Below are 24967 nucleotides of genomic sequence, written 5' to 3'. Positions count from 1 at the left end.
TCTCACGCCCCCCTCGACGCCCGCCCCGCCTGGACCCGGGTTATATAAAGCAGGGCGCTCGCTGATTGGCTCGCGCGGCCTGGACGGCGCCGCTGATTGGACGGCGCCGGCGAGCTGGTTACAAAACCGGACACTTGGCTGGCGTTTTGTAACAGGCGCTTTGTTGCAAACGGGGCGGCGGCTGGGAGTATGTTTTTTTTTTGGGGGGGGGGGGTGTTGATGGTGCTGGGCAAGAGGAAGGGAGGGGACCCCTTCCCTGCCCCCCCCAATCTGGAGTGTGGGTGGGGTCTTGGTGAGCCCCCCCCCCGCCTGGGGGTCTCCCTGACCCGTTCATCTCTTTTTTTTTTAAAACCCCAGACCTCGCTGGAGTTTCGGGGTGGGAGGTGGTCCTCGACTTGCAACTGTTCGCTTAGTGGCTGTTCAAACTTACAACGGCCCTGGAAAAAAGGGACTTGCGACCGTTTCCCCATCCTTGCTCCCATTGCAGCTTGGCCGCTGTCTCACAATTATGACGATCGCAGTGTCCCGGGGGTCGCGGGTCCTCTTTGGCGACCTTCTGACGAGCAAAGTCAAGACGGGGAAGCCGGATTTGCTTTAACGACCGTCTTGCTAACTTTAACGACTGCTGTGGTTCCCTTAACAGTGGCGAAAAAAAAGTTGTAAAATAGGGCCGAACTCGCTTAACAAATGTTTCACTTAGCAACAGAAATTTTGGGTTTAATTGCAGCGGTTGAGGATTACCTGTACTAGCTTGGTTTTGCTGGCCGGGCAGGTGCTGACATGACAAAACAGGAAAAATATGCTGTTAAAATTGGAAGAATTCTTTGTTTCCAATTTGGCAACTTGGAAGATGCAGGGACTTCGACATCCAGAATTCCCCAGCCAGCAGAGGGAGCACCTGTTCCTGCCATCATATCTGGGGAATTCTGGGAGTTGAAGTCCACCTTTATTTGAATCTCGCCTTTTGCTGGGCTTACGAATAGCTCAAGGTGGTGAACATATCCAACACACCTGCCTCCTCTCATTTCCCCCCCCCCATAACAAACCTGTGAGGTGGGCTGGCCTGAAAGAGAGAGGGAGGGACTGGCTCAAAGTCACCCAGCTAGCTGCCTTTCATGGATACGGCAGGACTTGAACTCACAATCTCCTGCTAAGTTGGAAAACACCGCTGTAAATAAAGTAGGTTTTATTTTTGAGCCCTTGTAGCAGAGTCAAGACAGCCGAAAATTGGGAGGATCTTTTAATCCTTTCTCACAACTAATATATGCTTTTTAAAAAGGCTACGTGAGCTGCAATTCCCTTCTTCGGTCCCCGCCCCCCATTTGTCAATCAATTAGAGCGGTAGCTAAATAATCTTGTTTTGTCTACATGCACTTTGGCACTGTGTATTTCTGCGCAGATGTGGGTCCCTGTCCACTGCCTATAGCAAGAAAGGAAATACTTTGGAACAAACAAAGAGCTCTTTAGCCAAATAAAAATAATTAAATAAGTGGTGTGCCAAGAACAGATTGATCGTCTCTGTCCTGCGGTTTATGATGTAAAAAAAAATCCCAAACTGCTAGAAATTGAGAAGGGAGGGGAAATAATGAAAATCTTGGAACATCTGCTTTGCTTTGGACTAGATGACCTCTGGGGCCTCTTCTAGTTCTAATTCTGGGACTTTGTTCCAAAGAGTCATGGTTGTGATAGCCAAAGGAGGCTTTGGGGTGCGTACGCTGAAGGCAGGGATGTTGTGGGTCATCACAACATTGGATTCTTCCAGTGGCAATGCTGGCTGGGGTATTCTGGGAGTTGAAGTCCACACCTCTTAAAATAGCCAAGGTGGGGAGAAATGCTGCATTAAGAGGACTTAGGCCAAGCAAAAAAGAATTAATTGGGGACCACAGGATGAGCTTCTGGATCGCTTTTGAGCCTTGGTGGGGGCTTTCAGATCCTGTTTCCTTGCACACGCAGGTAGCAAACACAGGCAAGTAGCGCAACATTTCCCATCACTATACAGGTGGGTCCTCAATTTACCGTGACTGAGCCCAAGGTTTCTGTTGCTAAGTAAAACATTTGTTTGGTGATTTTTGTCCCATTTTACGACCATCTCACCAGAATTGTTAAGGGAATCTGTGCAGTCGCTCTGTTCCAACCCGCTATCCTTCCTTATGCAAGTGATTCAGGGGCCTGCATCTTTAAGGGGAACGTCTGCCCGATGCTGTCGTTGCACAAGCATCAATTCTGCACTGTTGCCTCCTCAATTGGACTGCCTTGCCTGGCGTCCTGCAGCATCTATCTTGCGGAACTCAGGGCCTCAGGATGTGGCAATAACCAATAATCTGAAGGTTTGGAAAGAGGATTACTAGGAGTTTAAATCTATCAGTAGCTTCAAGGCAGAAGGATTTTAGATTAGCAGGATGGTGCCATTTATTCACGGGCTGTAGGGAAAACATTCAGCCTGTGCCCTATTACAGTAGTCCTCAACCTAGGACCACCGAGCCTCACATTTTCGCTGTTAAGCGAGACAGTTAATTCTGCCTTGCTTAACAACCTTTCTTGCCAGTTACTAAGTGAATCACAGCAGTTGTTAAGTTACAACTTGCTTGTTAAGTGGATCCGACTTCCCCATTAAATTTGCTTGTCAGAAGGTTGCAAAAGGGGATCACTTGACCCCGGGACACTGTGACCGTCATAAATATGAGTCAGTTGCCCAAGCGCCTGAATTTTGTCCTAAGATCACGTGATCCACTTTTGCGGCCTTCTGACAAGCAAAGTCAATGCAGGAAGGCAGATTCACTGAACAACCGGTTTGCTAATTTATCAACTGCATAGATTCGCTTAACAGGCAATAATACTAACAGAATTGGAAGGGACATGGGAGGTCATCTAGTCCAACCCCCTGCTCGGGTAGGCAACCCTAGACCAGGGGTCAGCAACCTGAAACAGTGAAAGAGCCACTCAGAACCGGTTCCCGCACAAAAGGAAAAACTGGGAGCCGCAAAAAATGTGTGCGCATGCGTGTACATGCGCAGAACAGGGTGTGACTGAAGAGTGGAGCCAAGGCAAGATATGCACCTACCCTGCATATTTGAATTGATTGGTTGAACTTTTTTAGCCCCACTTTTTTTTTGGACTACACGTAGCAGAAGACTGGGAGCCGCAGGAGACAGCTGAAAGAGCCGCATGCGGCTCTGGAGCCGCAGGTTGCAGACCTGTGCCCTATACCATTTCAGACAAATAGCTGTCCAGTCTCTTCTCAAAAAACCTCCAGTGTTGGAGCACCCACAGCTTCTGGTGGCAGGTTGTTCTACTGTCGTTAATCGTTCTCACAGTCAGGAAATTTCTTTTTAGTTCTAGGTTGCTAGCTGTGGCAAGAAAGCTCGTAAAACGGGGCAAAACTCACATAACAAATGTCTCCCTTAACAACAGAAATTTGGGGGTCAATTGTGGCCGAAAGGCAAGGAGCCTTTGGGGTGCTCTGAGCTTGTTTTCTTGCAGATGTTTTCATTACCCAAACTAGGTAACGTCATCAGTGACTAGGAAGGACCCCTCATTTCAACCCTGGGCTACAAATATTCTTCTTTATTGCTACCATCTGTAATCCTCCCTTCTATTTTCCTCATAACAACCCTGTGAGGTAGGCTGGGCTCAGAAAGAGAGATCGACTGGCCCCAAATTACTTTAAGGCGGGATTTGAACCCATGGTTTCCGGGTTTCTAGCCCGATGCCTTAACCACTAGACCAAACTGGCTCCTCGCAATTTTGCACGGTGGGGGGCTTCTGAACTGAATTCCGTCATGGATTTTGCTGGGATTATCTTTTTATTTTTTTCCCCTCCAAGAAGACAAAAACCTGTTTCGTGGCCCGAAATACACCAGGAAAATGAATCATGGTGCATCTGAAAAGGTTCTTTGTCCATTAGGATAATTATTTTTAAAACATTTGGGTGAATCATACATACATAAAAGGAGCTAAATTGGAATTATGCTGTTAACACTTATGTGGAGAATTCAAAGTTTTTAAAAAAGTTTTGCAAACAAGTATCCAACAAGCAGTTTTTGACCCAGAAAATAACCAAAAAAGAAAAAAAATATGTACAGCCAGCTTCTGTAAGGTTGTATAACAACACATATAATCACAAAAAGGTGTCCTTGTGTTTTTTGTGCAACTGAGTGCAACTCTTCCTATGTTGAAAACCAATTTTTTAAAAAAAAAAAACGCTCAATCCTGTATCTTCAAAATGCTTCTTTTCTCCAAGTCATTCATCTCCTTTAAGATGAGAGCGATGTTGTATCTTAATTCTTGGAATTTGGCCACTGGGACCTGACATATAAAACGAAGGGAAAGAAAATACAATTCTTTAAAAAAGTGGAATTGGTCTCTTTCTAACGCACGTTCATTGAGCAATATATAGGTAGCCTTTGACTTACAGGGGTCTTCAAACTTGGCCCTTTTATGACTTGGGGACTTCAACTCCCAGAATTCCTCAGCCAGTGTGGCGCACTGGCTGAGGAATTCTGGGAGTTGAAGTCCACAAGTCATAAAAGGGCCAGCTTTTAACAACTCACAGCACTTCACAAATACAGAGATATCCAGTTAAAGGGTCCATGGTAAAAAAAAAAATTAAAACACATTAGAACGACAACGACAAACGTTCCCTAAAATTCTCTTATTAAACAATAGCTTTTCTCTTTCCGAAGTCGAACTTTTCTACGTTTAAAAACGTTTTTAAAAAATACCTCGTGAAACTACACATCATTTAAAAAAAAATCATTTCCCCAAAACTACAGATTAGTCTATGAATCGGATTCTGAGATAAAGTTAGAATCACATGGGTAAAATACAGATTCTGGGGAGCGTTTTGAGCTGAAAAATCTACGGGAAAATTCAAAGGAACACCATCCAAAGCAAGTTTAACTATCTTGCTAGCAGGACTTACTTCAAAGCGATGAGCGGATCCATCAGAGAGCTTCAGCTGCATTAGGATGGAGGGCTGCAAAGCACGGGCCAGAGAGCTGAAATTAATATATTAACACACACTGAGAAAAGTCCTAACAGGACTGAACTGTGGGGTCCTTGGTGCTCTCTGAGCTTGGTTGTTTTCCTGCGGACGTTTCATTACCAAACTAGGTAACATCATCAGCACTGATGCTGCTGCCTAGTTTGGTAATGAAACATCTACAAGAAAACAACCAAGCTCAGAGAGCACCAAGGACCCCACAACCAAACAACAAAACGGCAGGAAGAACTAAACGGAGCAGAATGGAATAGCTTACGTCCTCCATCGGAATCATAAATGGGGACAACCTGTATAGGAAACTCAATACCTGGATTATAGTAGGCCAGGGGTACCAAGCATCTCATGTAGAAAATAAAAAAAAGAAAGTTTCTTGGATGATCAGCTGTAAATCATGCAGCGACCTACCTGCCGTTCCTGATCTTCCGTCAAGCACCCATCATCTAGAACGGAGGGAATTCTGGGAGATGGAAGCCTGCAAGCCTGGTCTAGAAGCGAAAGCAAACCCAAGCCTCCTCCCCACCAGGAGACGTGCTAGAATTCCCAACCTGCGGTTCTCTACCTGGTTGAAATGGCGACATCAACTCTCCACTTGAAGCCTTCGATTCTGGGCAGCCCGTTTCCCTGTTTCTGGAGAGCAGCTTCAAGAAGGGGGCGTCTGTCGGAAAGAGGAAGGGGCAACATTGCCTAGCAGGCAGACACGAAGGACTCTTAAAAGGCAACCAGTTGGAAAAACTGGCTTTTTCTCCAGGCAAGAGGAAGGGGCATCGTTGTTTTGTTTAGGAAGTTATGTTTACGCACAACTAGTTTAGTTGGCTCATTGCAAGTTCTTCCCGGTCGAGAGGTGTTATTGCAGGAAACAAGGCAAGCCTTAAACATGGGAAAAAACTGACTAACCTGTTCCCAAAGACCACCGTTGCAAAATCAGCTATGAACTCCTCTGGTATCCTGAAAAAGAGGGGAGGGATGATTCAGAGAAAGGCAAATGGGCCCCAGGAAATTCTTTCCTTCTCAAATTACCAGACGTTTATCTTTGAAAGATGAAAAGAGGGAGGGAGAGAGGGGAAGGAAGGGAAGGAGGGAGGGAGGAGAAAGAAGAGAAGGGAGGGGGAGGGAGGGAGGGAAGGAGGAAAAGGGAGGAAGAAAGAAAAAAGGATGGATAGGAAGGAAAAGTGAGAGAAAGGAAAGGGAAGGAAGGAAAGGAGGGAGAATGAAGAAAGGAAGGAATGGAGGGAGGGAGGGAGGAGAATGAAAGGAGGGAAGGAGGGAAAATGAAGGAAAGAAAGAAGGGATGGAGGAGAAGGAGGGAGGAAGGGAAGGACAAAGGAAGGAAAGGGGGGGAGGGAGGGATCCTGAAATTGGTTTTTCTATCTGCCCTGGAAGATTTAATAAAGACCCCCACAATTTACAAACATCACTGTCAGGATTGGCCAAATCCCTTGCAACATCTAATTTTTACGGTCAGGTTAGTCAAAGAAAAAAGAAATGGTGGTTCACACACAGCAGTTTGGTGTGGCAGAGAAAAGGAGAAAGGGGACACAAAGACAAAAGGAGGTTTTTTTTTTAAGAGATCAGGAAATCTGGAAAAACAGTTAAGAGCCAGAAGGCATAGCCGGCTGGGGGAATTCTGGTCGTTGAAGTCCACATATCTTAAAGGATGTCTGGCAGACGATCACTCGAAGCCTCTTACAAAACAAAACCAGGCTAGACCAAATGGCTGTCAGCTCTGCTACGATCTCTGCCCACAAACGGAGACCTACCTGAGCAATTTCAAATCGTCTTTAAATACCTGTCCAAGGAAAGAGGGAGAAGGCATCAGACAGTCCCTATTTGTATCTCCTGCAAAAAACTGGGAGACCAAAGGCCTGAGAAATTGGGGAATAAGAAAACAATACTACAACCTGGGTTATTTTATAACGATGCTGCCTTGATGTTAAGGATTTCACACTGCAGAGATGGTAAGAGGAGTTTGTTACGGTGCCGGAGCAGAGTTGAAAACAAAATGTGTTAAAAATAAAAGAACAACATAATGGGATAAAAAATGATACCGTGATCAGTCAAGGGAAATCAAGGTATGCTAATTTTACCCTAACAGAATTTGGTTATATTTAAGCAAGCAAAGTCATACTGATTGCATCGCAATTGCACAGTTAAAAAAAATAAACAATCCGAACTTTGAAAGAAGTGATTATTTGTAGCTCAGGGTTGAATTGTGGGGTCCTTGGGGCTCTCTGAGCTTGGTGGTTTTCTTGCAGACTTTTTATTACACGACAAGGTAACATCATTAGTGCTAGAAGGGAGTAGAGTTTGTAGGTTCAGAACAGAATTAACAGAGTTGGAAGGGACCTTGGAGGTCTTCTAGTCCAACCCTCTGCTCAGGCAGGAAACCTTATACCATTTCAGACAAATGGTTGTCCAATCTCCTCTTAAAAACCTCCAATGTTGGTGCACCCACAACTTCTGGAGGCGGGTTGTTCCACTGGTTAATTGTTCTCACTGTCAGGAAATTCCTCCTTAGTTCTAGGTTGCTTCTCTCCTTGATTAGTTTCCATCTGTTGCTTCTTCTCCTGCCTTCAGGCGCTTTGGAGAACAGCTTGATCACTCTTTTCTCAGAGGTTGCCACAAAGAAGAGAGAGTCAAGCTAGTCTCCAAAGCACCTGAAGGTAGGATAAGAGGCAACGGTCCCTGATGATCTTAGAATTTGGTTGTTTTCTTGCAGACGTTTCCTCACCAAACGAGGGAACATCATCGGGGCTAATTCATCGACAGAATTTCCTTGGTGTTTTTACCAAGTAAGGCATTATAAAATTGGGTGGAATCTCCGCATTTACCCATCTGTTCTCTTCTTTTGCATTGGCGCAATTCAGATTTAAACAGGAATACTCACTTCTTGCTTGAGAGAAGATGGAGGGAGCCTCAAAGCTTCGCGGAGCAGAGCGTACATGCCAGATAGGAGGACCGCCAGCTGCTCATCGGACAGGTTGGCACTTTCGGCAACCATCTTTACCGAGGCCTGGCACTCCTTTCCTTCCAAGGCGCTGACGGTGGCTATTGAAATCGAGAAAGCAAATGAAGACGCCAACAATTCCCAGAAGGCTGTCCCCGAAGTGGCATCAGGGACCTGATGATGTCTCTGCAGACATAAATGCTCAAAGGCACAAAATTTAAACACAAGAAACTGGTTTAACACCCTCCCCCCTCCCCCCACCCCGTCCAAGCCTCAGTCTGAAGAACAAAATCTTATTTCCAGCCTGTCTCCAAAAAACCCCCCACAGAAGCATTTGCAAAAATTGCTTTCCTGACCGAGTGTCTGCAGGAAGTCCCCAACGTGCAGCCACAATTGCGTCCCAAATGGCTGTTGTTAAGTGAACCCTCTCTCGTTTTACCACCTTTCTCACAGTTGCTAAGCGAATCACTGCAGCTGGTTCCTTCCCCAAGCAAGAAGTTTTTTTGTTTTTTTTTACCTTTTAGGAGTTTTCGGAAAATCTCCTTTTCTAGTTCTTGCAGACTCTTCGCCATGGCTTCCACCTGGGGGGGGATGCGAGGCCCCAGAAAACTGGCCCTGTTCACGCTGCTTTCGCCGGCAAGCCCCGGGGCCAGGTAAGGGGGCGACACCCCCTTCCCCGCCGCTGTCATGGCAGCTCCGAGTCCCGCAAATTAAGGGCAAGGCAGGCGAGGCAGGGTTGTTGTTTTTCTTTGCAAAACGCTGCAAATGCTATTGAAAGGCGAACCAAGGCGGATCGCTCACGTGACCCCTCCCCATTCCCGGGGAACGTTCCATTCCTCGCGGGCTCCCCCTAGCGAGGGAAAGGCGTAACTGCCCCAACACATTCTGCCGGGAGGAGGGCTGGCTTGGCCGGGGCTTCTGGGAGTTGTAGTTCTCCGCATCTGGATGGGCAGCTTTCCTCTCCTGCGGTGGCAGCCTCTTTCTGCCTGCTTTTGCATCCGCCAAGAAGCTGATGGATTCTCTTTACAGGGGCCGCACGTCCTTTTATTGTCAAGGGCAGTTCTTTATATCATAAAACTGTCCCTTATTGATTTTTTTTTTAAAAAAATGCAGACATTTTATGACCCAACTGGATAACCTCATCAGTGGTACCAAAGGCAGGAGGGTTTCTGGAGTGTAAGAGAAGGAGAAGAAGATCGTGGGCTCCTGGCTGCTCTCTGAGCTGGCTTGTTCTCTTGCAGACCTTTCGTGACCCGACTGGGTAACCTCATCAGCGCTAAAAGCGGTGTGTGTGTGTGTGTCCGTTCTGATGTTTTACCTATCGGTGGCTGCCCTATCAGCGTTGGAGAGCAATAAATATATACATAGAATGAAGGCTATTGCTAAGCACATTGATTTGTGCTTTAAATTGTAAGCCGCCCTGAGTCTTCGGAGAAGGGCGGGATATAAATGGGATTAAAATAAATAACATAAATAAATAAACAAACAGAAACCTCCTAGGCCAGGGGTCGGCAACCTCGGCTCTTTTATGACTCGTGGACTTCAACTCCCAGAATTCCTGAGCCAGCTATGCTGGCTCAGGAATTCTGGGAGTTGAAGTCCACGAGTCATAAAAGAGCCGAGGTTGCCGACCCCTGTCCTAGGCAGAGGAAAGAGCCCATCGCTGGCCTTGCGGCTCCCAAAGCGCCTTCCCGCCCTTGCCCTGCAGGGGCCGCTGCAGAGCGGAAAGAGGCGCTCCTTGCGCCAGCGCGCTCTCCTCGCCCGCCCGGCCAGCGGAAGTCAGCCACGTCCACTTCCGGCAGCCGGCCTGTGAGGGAGCCCGCATGCCCGCAGGCGCCTCTTCCTCATGGCGGCCGGCTGAGGGCGCTCAGGCCCGGCTCGGCCTTCCCTCGGCTCGCCATGGCCGGCGAGGAGCCGCAGAAGTTCCTGGCGCCCGACGAGCCCGGCGCCATCCTCTCGCCGCTGCCCCGCCACCCGCCCGGCCTGGGCGACGAGGGCCCGGCCTGCCTGGACGTCAGCGACTTCGGCTGCCACCTCTCCTCCTGCCACCGCACCGACCCGCTGCGCCGCCTGCACGCCCACAGGCGAGGCCCCGGGCTGGGGGAGGGGGGAGATGGGCCCTCCGGCCGGCCTACCTGGCGGGGCTGTTGGGAGGAGGCAGCCTCGGGCCCCGGGGGGGGGGAGGAGGAGGAGGAGGAGGAGGAGGAGGAAGAGCAGCTTGGAGGGCCCGGGTGGTTCCCCGGCTGAGCGGTTCCCAGGTCAGGCTCAAAGCTTTCCAGGGAGGAAGGAAGGAGCCCCGCAGAAGGAGGGCGTCTTTTATTTATTTTATTTATTTATTTTATTTATTTTAATCCCATTGATATCCCGCCCTTCTCCGAAGACTCAGGGCGGCTTACAAGCTTAGCAGTAGCCTTCATACTATGTAGATGCCTGCTTATTAGGGCTTTCACACACACACCCAGCGGCATTATTACAAAGTCAGCTTAATTGCCCCCAACAATCTGGGTCCTCATTTTACCTACCTGGGAAGGATGGAAGGCTGAGTCAACCTTGAGCCTGGTGGGATGCGAACCTGCGCTAATTGCAGGCAGCTGGTGTTACTTAAGGAGGCATCAGCCCACTGCTCCACCAAGGCTCCCTGAGCCTCTTCCCTCCATCCCAGGGAGGCTCGGAGACGAAGGGCTGAGCGCGCTGGGCATTCTGCAGGGAGAAAGGTTGGGCAGATGGGCGAAGAAGCCAGTTGGAAGGGACCTGCGAGGTCGTCTAGTCCAACCCCCCCCCCCCCCCGGTCAAGCAGGAGAGCCGATATCAGGGCTCTTCAAAACGGGGCCCTTGGATGACTGGCGGACTTCAACTCCCAGAATTCCTCAGCCAGCCATGCTGGCTGAGGAATTCTGGGAGTTGAAGTCCGCCAGTCATCCAAGGGCCCCGTTTTGAAGAGCCCTGCCCTATACCATTTCAATCAATCAGTTAATCAGAGCTGGAAGGGATCTTGGAGGTCTTCTAGTCCACCTCCCTGCTCAAGCAGGAAGCCCTACTACCGTATTTCAGACAAACGGCTGTCCAGTGTCTTCTTAAAAGCTTCCAGTGTTGGACCATTCACCGCTTCTGGAGGCGACTTCAGTTCCACTGGTTAGTTGTTCTCACTGTCAGGAAGTTTCTCCTTAGTTCTAGGTTGCTTCTCTCCTTGACTAGTTTCCATCCCTTCTTGTCCAGCCTTCGGGTGCTTTGGAGAGCAGCTTGACTCCCTCTTCTTCGGGGCAGCCCCTGAGAGATTGGAAGACTGCTATTATGCCCCCCCCTCGTCCTTCTCTTCATTAAAGTAGACATACCCAATTCCTGCAACTGCTCATTTGTCCTTGTCTCTCGTTAAAAAGGCTTGTGAGGTTCCTTTGAAAGGATGGTGGGATTCCAAGAGATACTGATGGGTTGATTGGTGGATTGATTTCCATCCATCTAAAGAACTCCCAGACAACTCTGGGCATTGCAGGGACCCCCTTCTCTCTTGCCTTTGGGGCTATTTGCAGACTCCTTCATGTTTTGTATGTATAACTGGATTGTTGCTTCCTAGCATCAGAGATAGTCAGGGAAAGCCTTCTGCCCCTTCACACGTCCATGAAAGACCAATGCAGAAAAATTATAGAGTTTTTTTTTTTACTGATTTTTCTCTTTGGGAATCCTCTGAATTGTTACCTCGGCAGTTATTTTTGTAACCGCAAAACCCAACGTTTATGGTGCTTTCCTCTTTTTTCAGGTGGAATTTGACGTCTTGTGGCACAAGCGTAGCCAGCTCCGAATGTAGCGAGGAGCTCTTCTCTTCGGTTTCTGTCGGCGACCAGGATGACACTTTCTCTCTCTTGGATGAGCAGGAGTTGACCTCTTTCGACCTGTTCCCTGAGGGGAGTGTCTGCAGCGACGTCTCTTCCTCCATTAGCACGTACTGGGACTGGTCAGATAGTGAATTTGAATGGCAGGTAACAAAAAAAAAAAAAGAAAGAAAGTTTGCAGTGGTTGGGTGAAGGGGACAAACTCTGCTGTCCGTGCAGTTCAGAGCCTGCAGGAATTCTTAGAGCAGCCCTCAAAATGTCAGACCAGCATTTCTTAGTTCCCGTCCGTTGTTTCTTGTCTTGCCTTCAGGTCCTTTGGAAAATAGCTTGAAACCCCCCCCCCCTCTTCTTTGTGGCAGCCCCTCAGATATTGGAAGGCTGCTATCGTGTCTCTCCTAGGCCTTCTTTTTCTCATACCCAATTCCTGTCACTGTTCTTCATATGTCCGTGTGTCTTGTTACGAAGGATTGTGAAAGTCCTTTGGAAAAAAATATATGGCGGGATCAGGTTTCTCAACCTCAGCCACTTCTAAGGTGTGTGGACTTCAGTTTCCAGCTGTGCGGGCTGGGGAATCCTGGGAGTTGAAGTCCACCTGTTTTAAAGTTGCTGAGCTTGAGCACCACCGTCTTAGGCGTAGCTGTTAAAAAATAAACAGCAGAATGTCTTTCACGCTGCTCTATTTAGGCTTGAGGGTAGATTTAATTTATTTTTTATTTTATTTATTTTATTTTAATTGCATTTATATCCCGCCCTTCTCCGAAGACTCAGGGCGGCTTACAAGCTTAGCAGTAGCCTTCATTCTATGTATATGCCTGCTTATTAGGGTTTTCACACACACCCCAGCGGCATTATTACAAAGTCAGCTTAATTGCCCCCAACAATCTGGGTCCTCATTTTACCTACCTCGGAAGGATGGAAGGCTGAGTCAACCTTGAGCCTGTGGGATGCGAACCTGCACTAATTGCAGGCAGCTGGTGTTTAGGTGGCAAATGCTAATAATTTGTATGCGTTACCAAGTGCGGTGTTCTGATTCTGTTTTGTTGCCAGCTGCCTGGCAGTGACATTGCAAGTGGGAGTGATGTGCTGTCTGACATCATTCCCAGCATTCCCAGCTCCCCTTGCCTGCTTCCGAAAAAGAAGAACAAACACCGGAATCTCGATGAACTTCCCTGGAGTGCGATGACCAATGATGAGCAGGTAAATCCTTGGCAGTTTGGAGGACCGGCGAGTCTGTTCCAAAACACGGTCCTGGACTTGGGCCTGGGAGCATGGGGCATACAAAGGAGCCAGATCAAATAATAAAGAAGAGTGTTTCTTACAGTAGGTTACGCTAACAGGAGAGTTAATTAAAAGTAGCTAGTTAGTAAAATAGACCCAAATCTGAAGAAACGCAGGTAAGTCCTTGACTGACGAGCACAGTTTGGAACCAGAATTTTTGTTACAAAGCAGGGCAGTTATAAAGCCACACCCGATATGATATCCTTTCTTGCTGCAGCAGTTCAACGAATCACTGCCGTTGTTAACTGAATCAGACAGTCATTAAACGGATTTGTCTTCTCCCATTGACTTTGCTTGTCGGAAGCCAAGAGGGAATAGCATTCTCATGGCTCTTGAGACACTGCAACCATCGTAAATGCATGCCAGTTGCCAAGCGCTCTTCCGGCTTCTGTAAGCGATTGCTTTCAGCAACATTAGTCCTGTTCATATTTGTGGGTTTTGTTTCCAGGTGGAATATATTGAATATCTGAGTCGGAAAGTCAGCATGGAAATGGGTCTTCGAGAGCAGCTCGACATTATTAAAATTATTGATCCGACGGCTCAGATTTCACCCACGGACAATGAGTTTATTATCGAACTGAACTGTCTCACGGATGAAAAGCTGAAGCAGGTATGTGAAAGTAGCCTGGGTGGGGTGAACCCAACCCTCTGCCCCCTCCCCCCCTTCTCTTGGTCTGTCTTGAGGTTGCTCTATGCCTTTTTTTTTGTACTCATCTCTGTCAAAAGTCACATCTCCAAGCTTGGCTACTTCACGACTTGTGGACTTCAGATCCCAGAATTCCTCAGCCAGCCATGGCTGAATCTGGAGAGTTGAAGTCCGGAAAGCTGTGAGGTTGCCAAGGTTGGAGACCCCTGCCTCAGGAGAGAGCTCTGCATGGGATTCATGGCTGTGCTGTCTTTTTTTGGGGTGGGTGGGTGGGAGTCTTTCCCATTTCCTAACCCCCTGCCGTTTCCCCACCCCTTTCCCCTCCCCACCTCTAGGTCCGAAATTACATCAGGGAGCACGGCCCTCGGCAGCGGTCTTCCAGGGAGACTTGGAAGAGGAGCAGCTACAGCGGGGGCAGCGCCAGCGGTGTGAGCGGCGTCAGCGCCAGCAGCAGCAGCGCCAGCATGGTCAGCTCGGCCAGCAGCAGTAGTTCGAGCATCGGGAACTCGGGTTCGAATTCCAGCGCCAACCTCAGTCGGGCACACAGTGAGAATAATTTGTCGACGAGTGCTGCAGAACGTATCCGGGATTCAAAAGTAAAGCATGTATATGTGTGTGTATGGATGGATGGATGTGTGTGTCCGTACAGGTAGTTCTCAACTTACAACACTTCATTTAGTAACCGTTCAAAGTTACAAAGGCAGTGAAAGATGTGACAGTGGGGAGGGCAGATTCACTTGACAGGCTGGTTACTAGCTTATCAACTGCACTAATTCACTTAACAGCTGTGGCAAGGAAGGTCGTAGAACAGGTCAAAACTCACTTAACAAATGTCTCAATAACCGAAATTTTGGGCTCAATTGTGGTCGTAAGTCAAGGACTACCTCTCTCTGTGTGTGTGTGTGTGTGTGTGTGTCTATGTATGTATGTATTTGTATACGTATTTGTATATGTGTGTATATGTGATATATATGTATATATGTGTACGTATGTGTATGTGTACATATATATATGTAGGTCTTGACGTATTCGGGTCTTTTGCTGTGTGTCTTGCCGATATTTCGACGAGGTCCCACTCGTCATCTTCAGGCTGGTGTCTTTGGCTTCGTGCTTTTGCGAGCAAAGCGTGATCGGAGCTTCCGTCTCTCTATAAATATTGGTGGGGTGTGTGGTGCTGGCTTTGTTGCTGTAAGCGGGTTGTTTGGCTGTGTTGTTATATCCTGATTGGATGATGGACGTTACATCACAAAACTCAGGAGGTTACAATACTAAGACTCGAGATGTCACAACACAACCAACCACCCAGGATGTTGCAACCCAGAACTCAGGATATCACTACACTGGAGCTCAGGATGTCACTACACAGCCCATCACCCAAGTCATTACAACACAAAAGACTAGTAGGCACACAGCCAACACCTCAGCCACACAGGATGTTACGAAACAACCAACTCAGCCGCAAACAATAACTCCATCATCCAATCAGGATATAACAACACAGCCAACCAACCCTACAGCAACAAAGCCAGCACCACACACAACCCCACCAATATTTATAGAGAGACAGAAGCTCCGATCACGCTTTGCTCGCACAAGCATGAAGCCGAAGACACCAGGCTGAAGATGCTGAGTGGGACCTCGTCGAAACGTCGCCAAGACACTCTCAGTCTTACACGGGAAAAGACCTGAATACGCCAAGACCTACACACACACACACACACACACATCGGTGCATCAGAATTTCATTTTTGTAATGTATGTCAGTGTGTTCACACACACACACACACACACACACACACACAATAACAATAAAGATTATCTGCCTTAAAGTGAAAAGCTGAGTTTGGCTTTTTTCCCCCCTCTTGTTTTGACAGAAACGCTCCAAGCAGCGGAAACTTCAGCAAAAGGCTTTGCGGAAGAGGCAGCTGAAAGAGCAGCGCCAGGCACGGAAGGAAAGGCTCAGCGGCTTGTTCCTGAACGAAGAGGTCTTGTCGCTAAAAGAGACCGAGGAGGACCACGAGGGAGACGTGGATGTTTTGATGTGAGAGAGGAATGTAATGATCAGTGTTCTTTCTAAGCCTTAAGCTTCGCGCTATTGTTTACATACACTTGTACCAAAACGTGGATTGAGTCAGGATTAGCTCTCCTCCTCCTCCTCCTCCTCCTCCTCCTCCTTATATCACTTAGCTGAGATTGACTAGTTTTGGTTATTTGGCTTTTCTTTTTTTGCAAAATTGTAGGAAATCAGGAAGATGTTCTTTAAAAAATATGTAGGATGGAGTATTTTGTTTTCAGAGCAACCCGCTGGTTAAAAAAAAAACCAGAAGAAAACTGCATTTCTGTCTTTAATTCCATTCAAATTATGAAAGAAAACCGTTGGATTCAAATTTCAAAGGATTTTCTTCTGCCTTCCTGCTATGTAAGTCTTAACAGTTAAGGGAAAGGAATATAGTCTGTGAAAACAAGAATATGCTTTGCCAGGACTTTTTCTCCTTTGCCACTGCAGTTGTATCAAAGCCTAAACTTTATACCTTAGGTTTCCTGAAATTGCTACTGTAATTTCACTTAATGTGGGCTTTCAGAACCGTGTGGCTGTTCTGGTGATCCAGTTGGTGGCTTTAAATCTGTGTTTTTCTCTCCATTTTCCACAAAGCAAGAGAGTATGTTTTGGATCCATCATAATAATGCTTTACTTGTAGATCTTGGTAAGGCAGGCATTTTACAGGTGGTCTGGAGTTTGGTATCAAGCAGTGGACAAGAAATAAGAAATGCTTATTGACAAACACATGTTTCTTTTTCCCCCCAATGCATGTATTTCTTCTGTTCCAAATCCCCATAGTGTCGTGCCTTAAAATTAATTTGCTTTTTTTCTGTTGCTCAATATGGAAGTTTAGGGGAAGAATGAAGAAGATCAAAGCACCCCAAAGTTCTTCAAAGCATAATTAGCTCATCCTGCTTTTTTTCTTGAAGAACCCCAAGCGAACTCGCTCCTGTACATAAAAGAGATTTTTTTTTTATATTGAAAAACCAGATGTTACAGATTCAGCCGGAGGGCTGCATTGCTCTTTAGTTAATATTGATAGCTAATATTGAAGAAGTGCCATGGGACGAAGAAACTGTTTAGGCCAGGGGTAGGCAACCTCGGCTCTTTTATGACTCATGGACTTCAACTCCCAGAATTCCTGAGTCAGCTGACTCAGGAATTCTGGGAGTTGAAGTCCATGAGTCATAAAAGAGCCGAGGTTGCCTACCCCTGGTTTAGACCAAGGTGTTTGAAAAGAGTATTGCAATATTCTATGGTGTTGCCTCCAAGTAATTTAAGCTTCCATTATTTGTGCAGAAGGACTGAGATGAGATTTCCTTCTCTGTTCCTAATACTTTGTAGATGCAGAAGCTCGTGCATTGCTTACTTTTGGACAGAAACACCTTTTTCTGTTTTAATACTAACCATTTTGTGCTTACATCTGATTTAAAATCTGAACGTGAGTAGAACAAAACTAGCTTGCCTGTAGTTTACTCTTTCCACCCTTTTCAGATAATCTGTAAGAAAAAGGTTTGCATGAAGCAGTAATCTTTGATGATTAAAACAGAATGTGAAGCTTTTCAGTCCCCTTCCTCCCCCCATAGTTTACACAGGGGAAGTATTTAAATTGTATTTCAACATCATAGCTGATCCATATTAGGGTAGTGTACACAGTACTTGATAGATGTTGAATATTTATAGATGTTTGAAGTTCACTAGATTATTTCTACAAGCCAAATTCTTCTTTGTTTCAATTTATAATCCTGGATTGTAGTTTTGGCACATAGTTACATTTATTATGATCATCAACTCTGCTCAAGAACAGGAAAATTATTCTAAAGTACTGTAGCCAAATCATACTCTGTGAGTACTAAGGCAGATTAAAATGTAGCCCAATACTCGGTGTTGCAACAAACTTTGAAGAAGTGTGATCCCTCTTCAAATTCTAGTCCTTAATTTCTGTAATTACCCAAAAGTTTCCAGTTGCTTTAATCCTGCCCCCCCCAGCTATTTTTTCACCTGTGTATATGTGTGTTAAAATAATGATTGTTTACAGTGTCTCCTGTGTTGATTCCTGGTTTGCAACTGCTAAGATAGTTTTAAAAATTCAAAATGCTTTTGACTAAGCTGTGGTCTAAAACCACGTGTTTTTGAGGTTTTTTTAATGGCTTCTTTTTTTTTACAAATTTAAAAGCAATGTTAGAATATAGAAAGGAGCTATTTTGTAGCCTGTTGCCTGTGTTCTATTTATTGTAAGCTGTTTACAAGCTGCATAAATATTTAATAAAATAACTTAAGTAATTGAGAGAACAAGTAATCCGCTTCTCTTGCAAAGCTTAGAAGAAGCACTAAAAACCTGATATTTTTTTTTAAAATTGTTGTTAGCTTGAATGTAACTATGAAAATCTGTTTACATTTTGTGTCTGTGTGTTCCGTTTCCTCACCCACTACAGATGTTCCAATAAGCCAAGTATTTGACTTTAAACAAAGGAGAAAAGCTCGTGTAAAAAAAAAAGATTGCCTAGAGAATGCTTTGGTAGTTCTAACCACTGAGATATTTTCTTGATCTAGAGTAAAGACTTTATTCCTTTCCATTTTGTTTGTTTTATTTTTCTACGTGGCGTTGAAATAAAAGAGTTTCTAGAGAGAAATTATCTACATCAAATTGTGTATATATACGATTGTAAAGTCCTTTTCAAGGCTGCTGTATCATAGCTGTAGAGAATCTTATAGAACTTTAGCCAAATGTCTTAATTCTAAAAGAAAACCCTAATAGGTTTGTGATCCATCTCTTCTTGACTTATTCCCACCTTATCCCTCTGGTTCACTTCAGCAATAGTTAACTCATCGATCCTTTTGGAAGGTTAACAACACTTTGTCGGTGGGTCCATCAGATCATGGTTTAGCCTGGCATTCTCCGTTCATTTGATATGTTGGTTTAGGATGCAGCTGTTGGAGGGAATCAGATTGAGAAGGTTGCTCTTCTTCCCTCTGGGATCAAATGTTTCTGTACACTCTTGAGGTCTTGTGGGAAATTTTAGGTAATATATACGGCAGCTTGTCCAATCAATTCAAAAGTGATCATGATTAAATCAGGTCGAGCTCACGAGCTTCTTACTTAAATGTGGGCATGTTTAAAGGCAGAGTGCATGTGGCCTCAAATGTGCTTTTTGTAATCTGGTTGAGAGATAATAGTGTGTCATATGGATGAAAAGAAATGTGAGCTTCATAACCAAAGCAAAGAGTGACTTTTTAACTTTGGCGAGGATGCTTCAAATGGAGATCTATCTATATCTATCTATCTATCTATCTATCTATCTATCTATCTATCTATCTATCTATCTATCTATCTATCTCTGAACTGTTTCCTAATTTTTCTGCCACAATGTATATTGAAACGGACTTGTATATACAATTTTTCATTGTACATTCTGTATCTACTTACTGTAGCGTTTGTAGAATCCACTCCTTTTTTTGTCCTTGATGTTGCAAAGAATTTAACTGCTAAGTATAAATATTGGACATCGTGATTTGTTTCTCCCCCCCTTCTTTAGCTCTGAATTGCATTTAAAAATGGTCACATAAACATAATAGTCTGGGTTGGCATTAAAGACAAGATATACTGATGCAAACTTAACATGTGCCGTGTCGTATCTGGAAAGCTGTAATTGGGAATTTTATCTAATATTTGGGAGATGTAGAACATCGGGGTCATGTTCTCTTTAAGTTAAATCTGTTCTAGGTTTTCTCCAATAGCTTGCGTGTGGTTCCACATCAGAAGGTGTAAGAAAGCAAATTGTCCTGGTTCCGAAAGATGAAACTCTTCAAAAAACTTCGAGGCATCGTTTACCTTAAAGAATCTTTATTCGAGTAGCATAGCATCGGCACGTACACGGTCAAAGCCAAAATCTGAATTCCCCTCCCCTGATCAGACAGTATCAAAGCACAATTCCCTCCCCCAATTCACAGTCATGATTCACATTCTCCAATTAGTTTGAAGTGCAGGCTTCCCCTCCAGTTCTCCAACCCGCCATTTCTTATCATCTCATTTATTTCAAACAACCTTGAAAAACACACTACTACGATGATGTTATGTCTTAACTAATTCCCATACACATTCTTCCTCCTCCTCCCCCGCATCATGTAATTCTAACTCTAAAAGTAACTCTAAAAGTAAAGGGGGAAATGGCTGCATTTTCATATATTGTCAAAGCAAGAACATCCGATGTTAGCAGCGTTGACACCAATTGCTTTTCATTATTTTATCCTAGAGGAATTCCAGAGGCTGTCAAAAATAGGGATGTACATGTGGCCCTCGACTTATGGCTGCAAGTGAACCCAAAATTTCCGTTGCTAAGCGAGACATTTGTTAAGTGAGTTTTGCCCCATTTTGCGGCTTGTTCAAGTGAGTCACTGCCGTTCATCAGTTAGTAACCCGGTTGTTAAGTGAATCTGGAATCCCCCTTGGATTTTGCCCGCCCAAAGGCTGCGAAAGAGGATCAGGCGACCTTGGGGCACAGCAACGGTCATTAAGTGTGAACCAGTTGCTGAGCATTGAAATTTGATCCCACGAGCGTGGGGGATGCTGCAAAGGTCCCAAGTGTGAAAAACGGTCGTCACTCCAGTGCCATTGCAGCTTCGAATGGCCACTAAATGGAACAGCTGTAAGTCAAGGGCAACCCCAATATACCTCCCTGATGTAAGGTAGAACCTTGCAGACTTTGAAGTCTAAAACAGAGGCTGTGGTGCAGGATAACACGGCCATGATGGGCACGTTCTACTAAAGGCAGATGTCTTTGTAGCTGCAAAAATGTAGGGTTTGGGAACTTTATCCCCTGGGGCAGGGGTAGGCAACTTTGGCTCTTTTATGACTTGTGGACTTCAACTCCCAGAATTCCTGAGCCAGCATGGCTCAGTATGAAAACCTCCATTTTTCCTCAGCATGGCTGGTTCAGGAATTCTGGCAGTTGAAGTCCACGAGTCATAAAGCGGCCTAGGCCTAGGCCAGGGGTAGGCAACCTTGGCTCTTTTATGACTGGTGGACTTCAACTCCCAGAATTCCTGAGCCAGCGTGGCTCAGCATGGAAACCTCTCCCTTTCCCCTCCCCCTCAGCGTGGCTGGCTCAGGAATTCTGGGAGTTGCAGTCCCCGAGTCCTAAAAGAGCCAAGGTTGCCTACCCCTGCCCTAGGGGACAGTAGTCCCGGGTTCACATTCAGAAAAGCCGTTCTGTGTATAAGAACAAGCCTGGAAAATTACTTCTCTTTAAGGGAAGTGGTCTTTACCTGGCGGAAGCCATTGTATTAACGGTTTGGAAGGGTTAGGCTTTGAATTAATGAGTCAACGTACATCTCAAGCCCGAGGGCTCGCTCTGAACTGCGTCAAGGATGCAGCGGTAACATCTGGCCTTTCTGATCCCAGGCTTAAAAGAGGTGGTAGGTCATAGCTCCTTGACCACCCGTACCAAGCCTCTTCTTGCCTGTCGCTACGTTCTTCAAAGACAAATGGCTGTTTTTGCCACTTATTCCCTTGGCATCGTGGACTAAGCAACCCTTTTCAGTAGGGAAAATGGTGTCTTGCTTGGTTAGCATAAAAGGGCCAGCCGATGAAGAGTTGCTGCGTAGAATTACGCTGGTGGTAAATCACTCTCGGATTACTTTGCTTGAAGCTCTTGATCGCTCCCACAAGAGGGAGCAGCAGCGTTTTCAAACTTTTCTGCCTTTTGAAACCCGCCCCCAAAGCACCAAACAACTTCTTTCAACCAGCAATATTTTTACACCTTGAACATAAAGCATTATTGATGTGTCAGCCTAGGGCAGGGGTAGGCAACCTCGGCTCTTTTATGACTCGTGGACTTCAACTCCCAGAATTCCTGAGCCAGCTATGCTGGCTCAGGAATTCTGGGAGTTGAAGTCCACGAGTCATAAAAGAGCCGAGGTTGCCGACCCCTGGCCTAGGGGGTCCCACTTATTTTCCAAAGCACCAGAAGACAGTTGAGAAGCAACGGATGGAAACTAATCAAAGAGAGAAGCAATCTAGAACTAAGGAGGAATTTCCTGACAATGAGAACAATCCACCAGTGTTGCCTTCAGAGGCTGTGGGTGCTCCATCGCGGGAGGTTTTTAAGAAAAGATTGGGCAGCCATTTCTCCAGAATGGTATCTGGTCTTCTGCTTGAGCAGGGGGTTGGACTAGAAGACCTCCAAGGTCCCTTCCAATTTTGTTATTTCGTTGTGCGTTCAATCTGTATCTTGCCTTTCCTTGAAGCGATTATGCGATCACTTGATTCTGCGTGGGCGGTGCTCTTAAGATGCCTGGAAAAAGTAGCTAATTGTTTTACGGAATCCCTAACTACGTTTTTGCCAGTTAAGCAAGTAAATTATTTTGTGCAGAATTAGAAATTGCCTTAGGTAAAATTGGCTCTGCCAGTGCTGGATGGTCCCTCCCTATGAGGTCTTCAAGTTCTAGGTCAGGGATGTCAAACTGCCGGCCCGCGGGCTGGATGCATCATAGTGATACTGCGCCCACCCCATTGCCGGCAATGGCAGAAAAGGTGTGATATGTCGCGACACGTCACGTGACGTTGCGAGTTTGACAGCCCTGTTCTAGGTAGAGATTTTCCCCATTATGTGCCAACTGACCTTTTGATAGCTTTGGAATCAGGTCACCAAGACTTGATACCTTTAAGTTGGGAGAAACTCGTCTTTAGTCTTGTATCCTTAATCATTATAGGAGTTTGTACCCTTATTCAATTTTTGCTAAATGCATCTCTGTCTGATGAATTGAAAGCAAAGGCCAGAATCAGGAAAGTGGTGGTTTATTACATGTTCTTCAATTTTCACGCTTGGGTGTCACCAGGGTAGATCTGCCAAAACAAGAGACAGGCCAGCAGGCAGAATAGTCAATTCTGTTGCCTTAAAATAAATGTATCTATTGACTGATAAAAAGTATTTGCAGACTGATAAAACAAGTAATTACCGAGCTGAACACGTTCTAAGGGCCTGTATTAAAATTCAGAGAGATCTCCATCTGCTTGCAGATTACCATTAATGCAATTCATATAAAGCTCAATTTCGTTTCTGTATTTGCTGAACAAGCCATCGGATATACAAAGTGCCAAATATATATATGAGCAGGTCATCACCTGAGCTTAATTGCACACAAATTTCCGTCAGGCAGTGATGCTTAAGATGGCCAGAAACTTGTCTAAGAGTTAGTATAAATGCATTAGCCTATAAACTGTGCATCTGTTATATCGGAAGAAGGGGATTGTCTCTGATAGAGCTTAGCGACATTGATTTTTGATTAATCATTTTACTTAATGACTCATCACAGTGCAGTGAAAACATTGTGTTTGCCTAGCCAGGCATCAAGTCACTTTGCATTTGTTTGAAGAATCACCCTGCCAGTGTTGGATAGCAAATTTACTTCAAGTCTACAAATGAAGGAAGTATCGGTAGTTGCCAGTACTTGAACAGCTTACTCCTTGACTTAACAGCAGTTCGTTTAGTGACTGTTCAAAGTTACAACAGCCCTGAAAAATGCGATTTATATGGCTGCATCCCCGTGGTCACGTGATCAAAAATCAAAGACTTGGCAACTGGTTCACATTTTGTGACGGTTGCCGTGTCCTGGGTTCAAGGGATCCCCTTCTGCAACTCTCTGAGGAGCAAAGTCAATGGGGAGATCAGATTCGCTTAACAATCATGTTACTAACTTAGTAGATTAACTTAGCAACTGTGGCAAGAAAACTCATAAAATGGAGCGAAACTCACTTAACAAATGTTTTCATGTAGCGACATAAATTTTGGGCTCAATCGTGGTCCTAACTCAAAGGCTGCATCTATTAAAACGGATCCAAGAGAAGTTTTTTTTTTTTTGAATTTTAGCTCTTCTCTCTACAATAATCCGATAGGGAACAGTTTAAAAATCGCCCTTAATCCCGTTAAATCGCTTTCACCACAACTCTTAAAGACAACTGCTTAATCGTTTTCCCAAGAATTAATTTTTAGGACATCAGTCTCCTCCCCCCCCCCCCCCGAGAGAAACAGAGAACCTTCGGAAGCCATGAAAACATTGTTATGGTTTCCCCTCTTTCCCCTTTCATCTCACCTTTCCTCCCCTTAGTGCTTGTCAAGATGGCTGCTGATCCCCAAAGATCATCTCTTGAACGATTCAAAATAACGTACAACTTGGCAGTTGCTAGGAGCAACACAGATGCGGCGGATATGATTGAAGCAATTTGGAGGACCATTTGAGATATTCTTCAAGTCATTGGATATTAATGCTGTTTGTTTCATCTCTCTTCCCTCTCCCCCCCCCTTTTTTTTGGTCTGACTTGACTTCACCTTCGCCTAAGAGGCGAAAGAAAAAAACATTTAACATTGGATGTTTGCTTTCCCCTAAATGGAAGGTTTTCTAGGAGGTGGGAACTGACAAATCCATCCAGGTAGTTTATTTAAGTTGGGAGACGTATTCCTAATAAACAGGCCGTTCTGATGTACATCATCATGGTTCCTTGGAATAAAAAGTATAGCATTCATCACATTTAGATGGCCTCCATAGAGTTCCTAAACATGATGTGAAGAGGATACAGGTAATCCTCGGCTTAACAGCCAGAATTTGAGTCCCAAATTTCTGTTGCTGTTAAGTGTATTTTGCCCCATTTTATGACCTTTCTCACCACAAGTGAATCACTGCAGTTGTTAAGTTAGTAACGCGGTTGTTAACTGAATCTGGCTTCTCCATTGGCTCCAGGACCCTGCAATGGTCACAATGCCCCAATTTTCCCCGTTGACTTTGTCAGAAAGTCGCAAAATGCGGTCACAGGAGCCCGGGACACTGCAACCATTCCTAAATATGAGTCGCCAAGTTTCTGAATTTTGATTGTGTGACTTATCGGGATACCGCAATGATTGTATGAAAACAGGTCCTAAGTCCCTTTTTTTCACTCTGAACGGTCACTAAACAGACCGTTGTAAGTCGCGGTCTGTCTCCTTTAGTTAAAGTAACTTAGATCCAATGGTCTTCTGGGTGTCATTGCTTAGGTAACCTGGGTGGCTGGAATGGAAGTAGGGTCAAACAAAATTGGGTTCCAACCTGTGACGGGAGTTTGTTACTTCTGAATGGGCCACTGGAGAGGAATTTTTTTTTTGGGAGGGGGAGAGGAAAGGTCTTGTGACATTTTAAAGACTAACCATTTTATGACGGCGTGAAACTTTATGATGAAACTTCCTCAAAAGGACGGAGT

At 45.4% G+C, this 24967-nt stretch overlaps 3 protein-coding genes across 3 annotated transcripts in view; 1 reads left to right on the top strand and 2 right to left on the bottom strand.

Annotated features, from left to right (window-relative positions):
* Positions 1-24967, bottom strand: part of PGRMC1 (progesterone receptor membrane component 1) — a 98421-nt gene that overhangs the window by 60865 nt on the left and 12589 nt on the right. The gene's annotated exons all lie outside the window — the stretch shown is intronic.
* COMMD5 (COMM domain containing 5) lies at positions 3980-8788 on the bottom strand. Its single transcript, XM_081336541.1, has 7 exons — positions 8464-8788; positions 7887-8047; positions 6760-6788; positions 5897-5947; positions 5562-5657; positions 4922-4997; positions 3980-4305 (listed from the first exon to the last, which is right to left on the bottom strand). The coding sequence occupies exons 1-7, from the start codon at positions 8633-8635 to the stop codon at positions 4204-4206; spliced, it is 687 nt and encodes a 228-aa protein (XP_081192667.1). The 5' UTR covers positions 8636-8788; the 3' UTR covers positions 3980-4203.
* On the top strand, positions 9675-16862 carry FAM199X (family with sequence similarity 199, X-linked). Its single transcript, XM_081336524.1, has 6 exons — positions 9675-10030; positions 11701-11920; positions 12821-12970; positions 13500-13661; positions 14033-14293; positions 15572-16862. Exons 1-6 carry the CDS (start codon positions 9846-9848, stop codon positions 15740-15742), a joined length of 1149 nt encoding a protein of 382 aa, XP_081192650.1. The 5' UTR covers positions 9675-9845; the 3' UTR covers positions 15743-16862.

This window comes from Vipera berus (assembly GCF_964194415.1).
Source record: "Vipera berus genome assembly, chromosome: 11".
NCBI lineage: Eukaryota > Metazoa > Chordata > Lepidosauria > Squamata > Viperidae > Vipera > Vipera berus.
The sequence above is the reverse complement of the archived record's forward strand: the minus strand, read 5'-3'. Positions and strand labels throughout refer to the sequence as shown.

What these genes read in the sequence shown, in the direction of transcription:
- COMMD5 (XM_081336541.1), bottom strand. Translation starts at nt 8,635, where the DNA reads ATGACAGCGGCGGGGAAGGGGGTGTCGCCCCCTTACCTGGCCCCGGGG. An exon ending in TTTCCGAAAACTCCTAAAAG is followed by an intron (nt 8,048 to 8,463) that starts GTAAAAAAAAAC and finishes CGATTTCAATAG; the next exon opens with CCACCGTCAGCGCCTTGGAA. An exon ending in GATCCGCTCATCGCTTTGAA is followed by an intron (nt 4,306 to 4,921) that starts GTAAGTCCTGCT and finishes TTTATATGTCAG; the next exon opens with GTCCCAGTGGCCAAATTCCA.
- FAM199X (XM_081336524.1), top strand. Translation starts at nt 9,846, where the DNA reads ATGGCCGGCGAGGAGCCGCAGAAGTTCCTGGCGCCCGACGAGCCCGGC. An exon ending in CGCCGCCTGCACGCCCACAG is followed by an intron (nt 10,031 to 11,700) that starts GCGAGGCCCCGG and finishes CTCTTTTTTCAG; the next exon opens with GTGGAATTTGACGTCTTGTG. An exon ending in CGATGACCAATGATGAGCAG is followed by an intron (nt 12,971 to 13,499) that starts GTAAATCCTTGG and finishes TTTTGTTTCCAG; the next exon opens with GTGGAATATATTGAATATCT.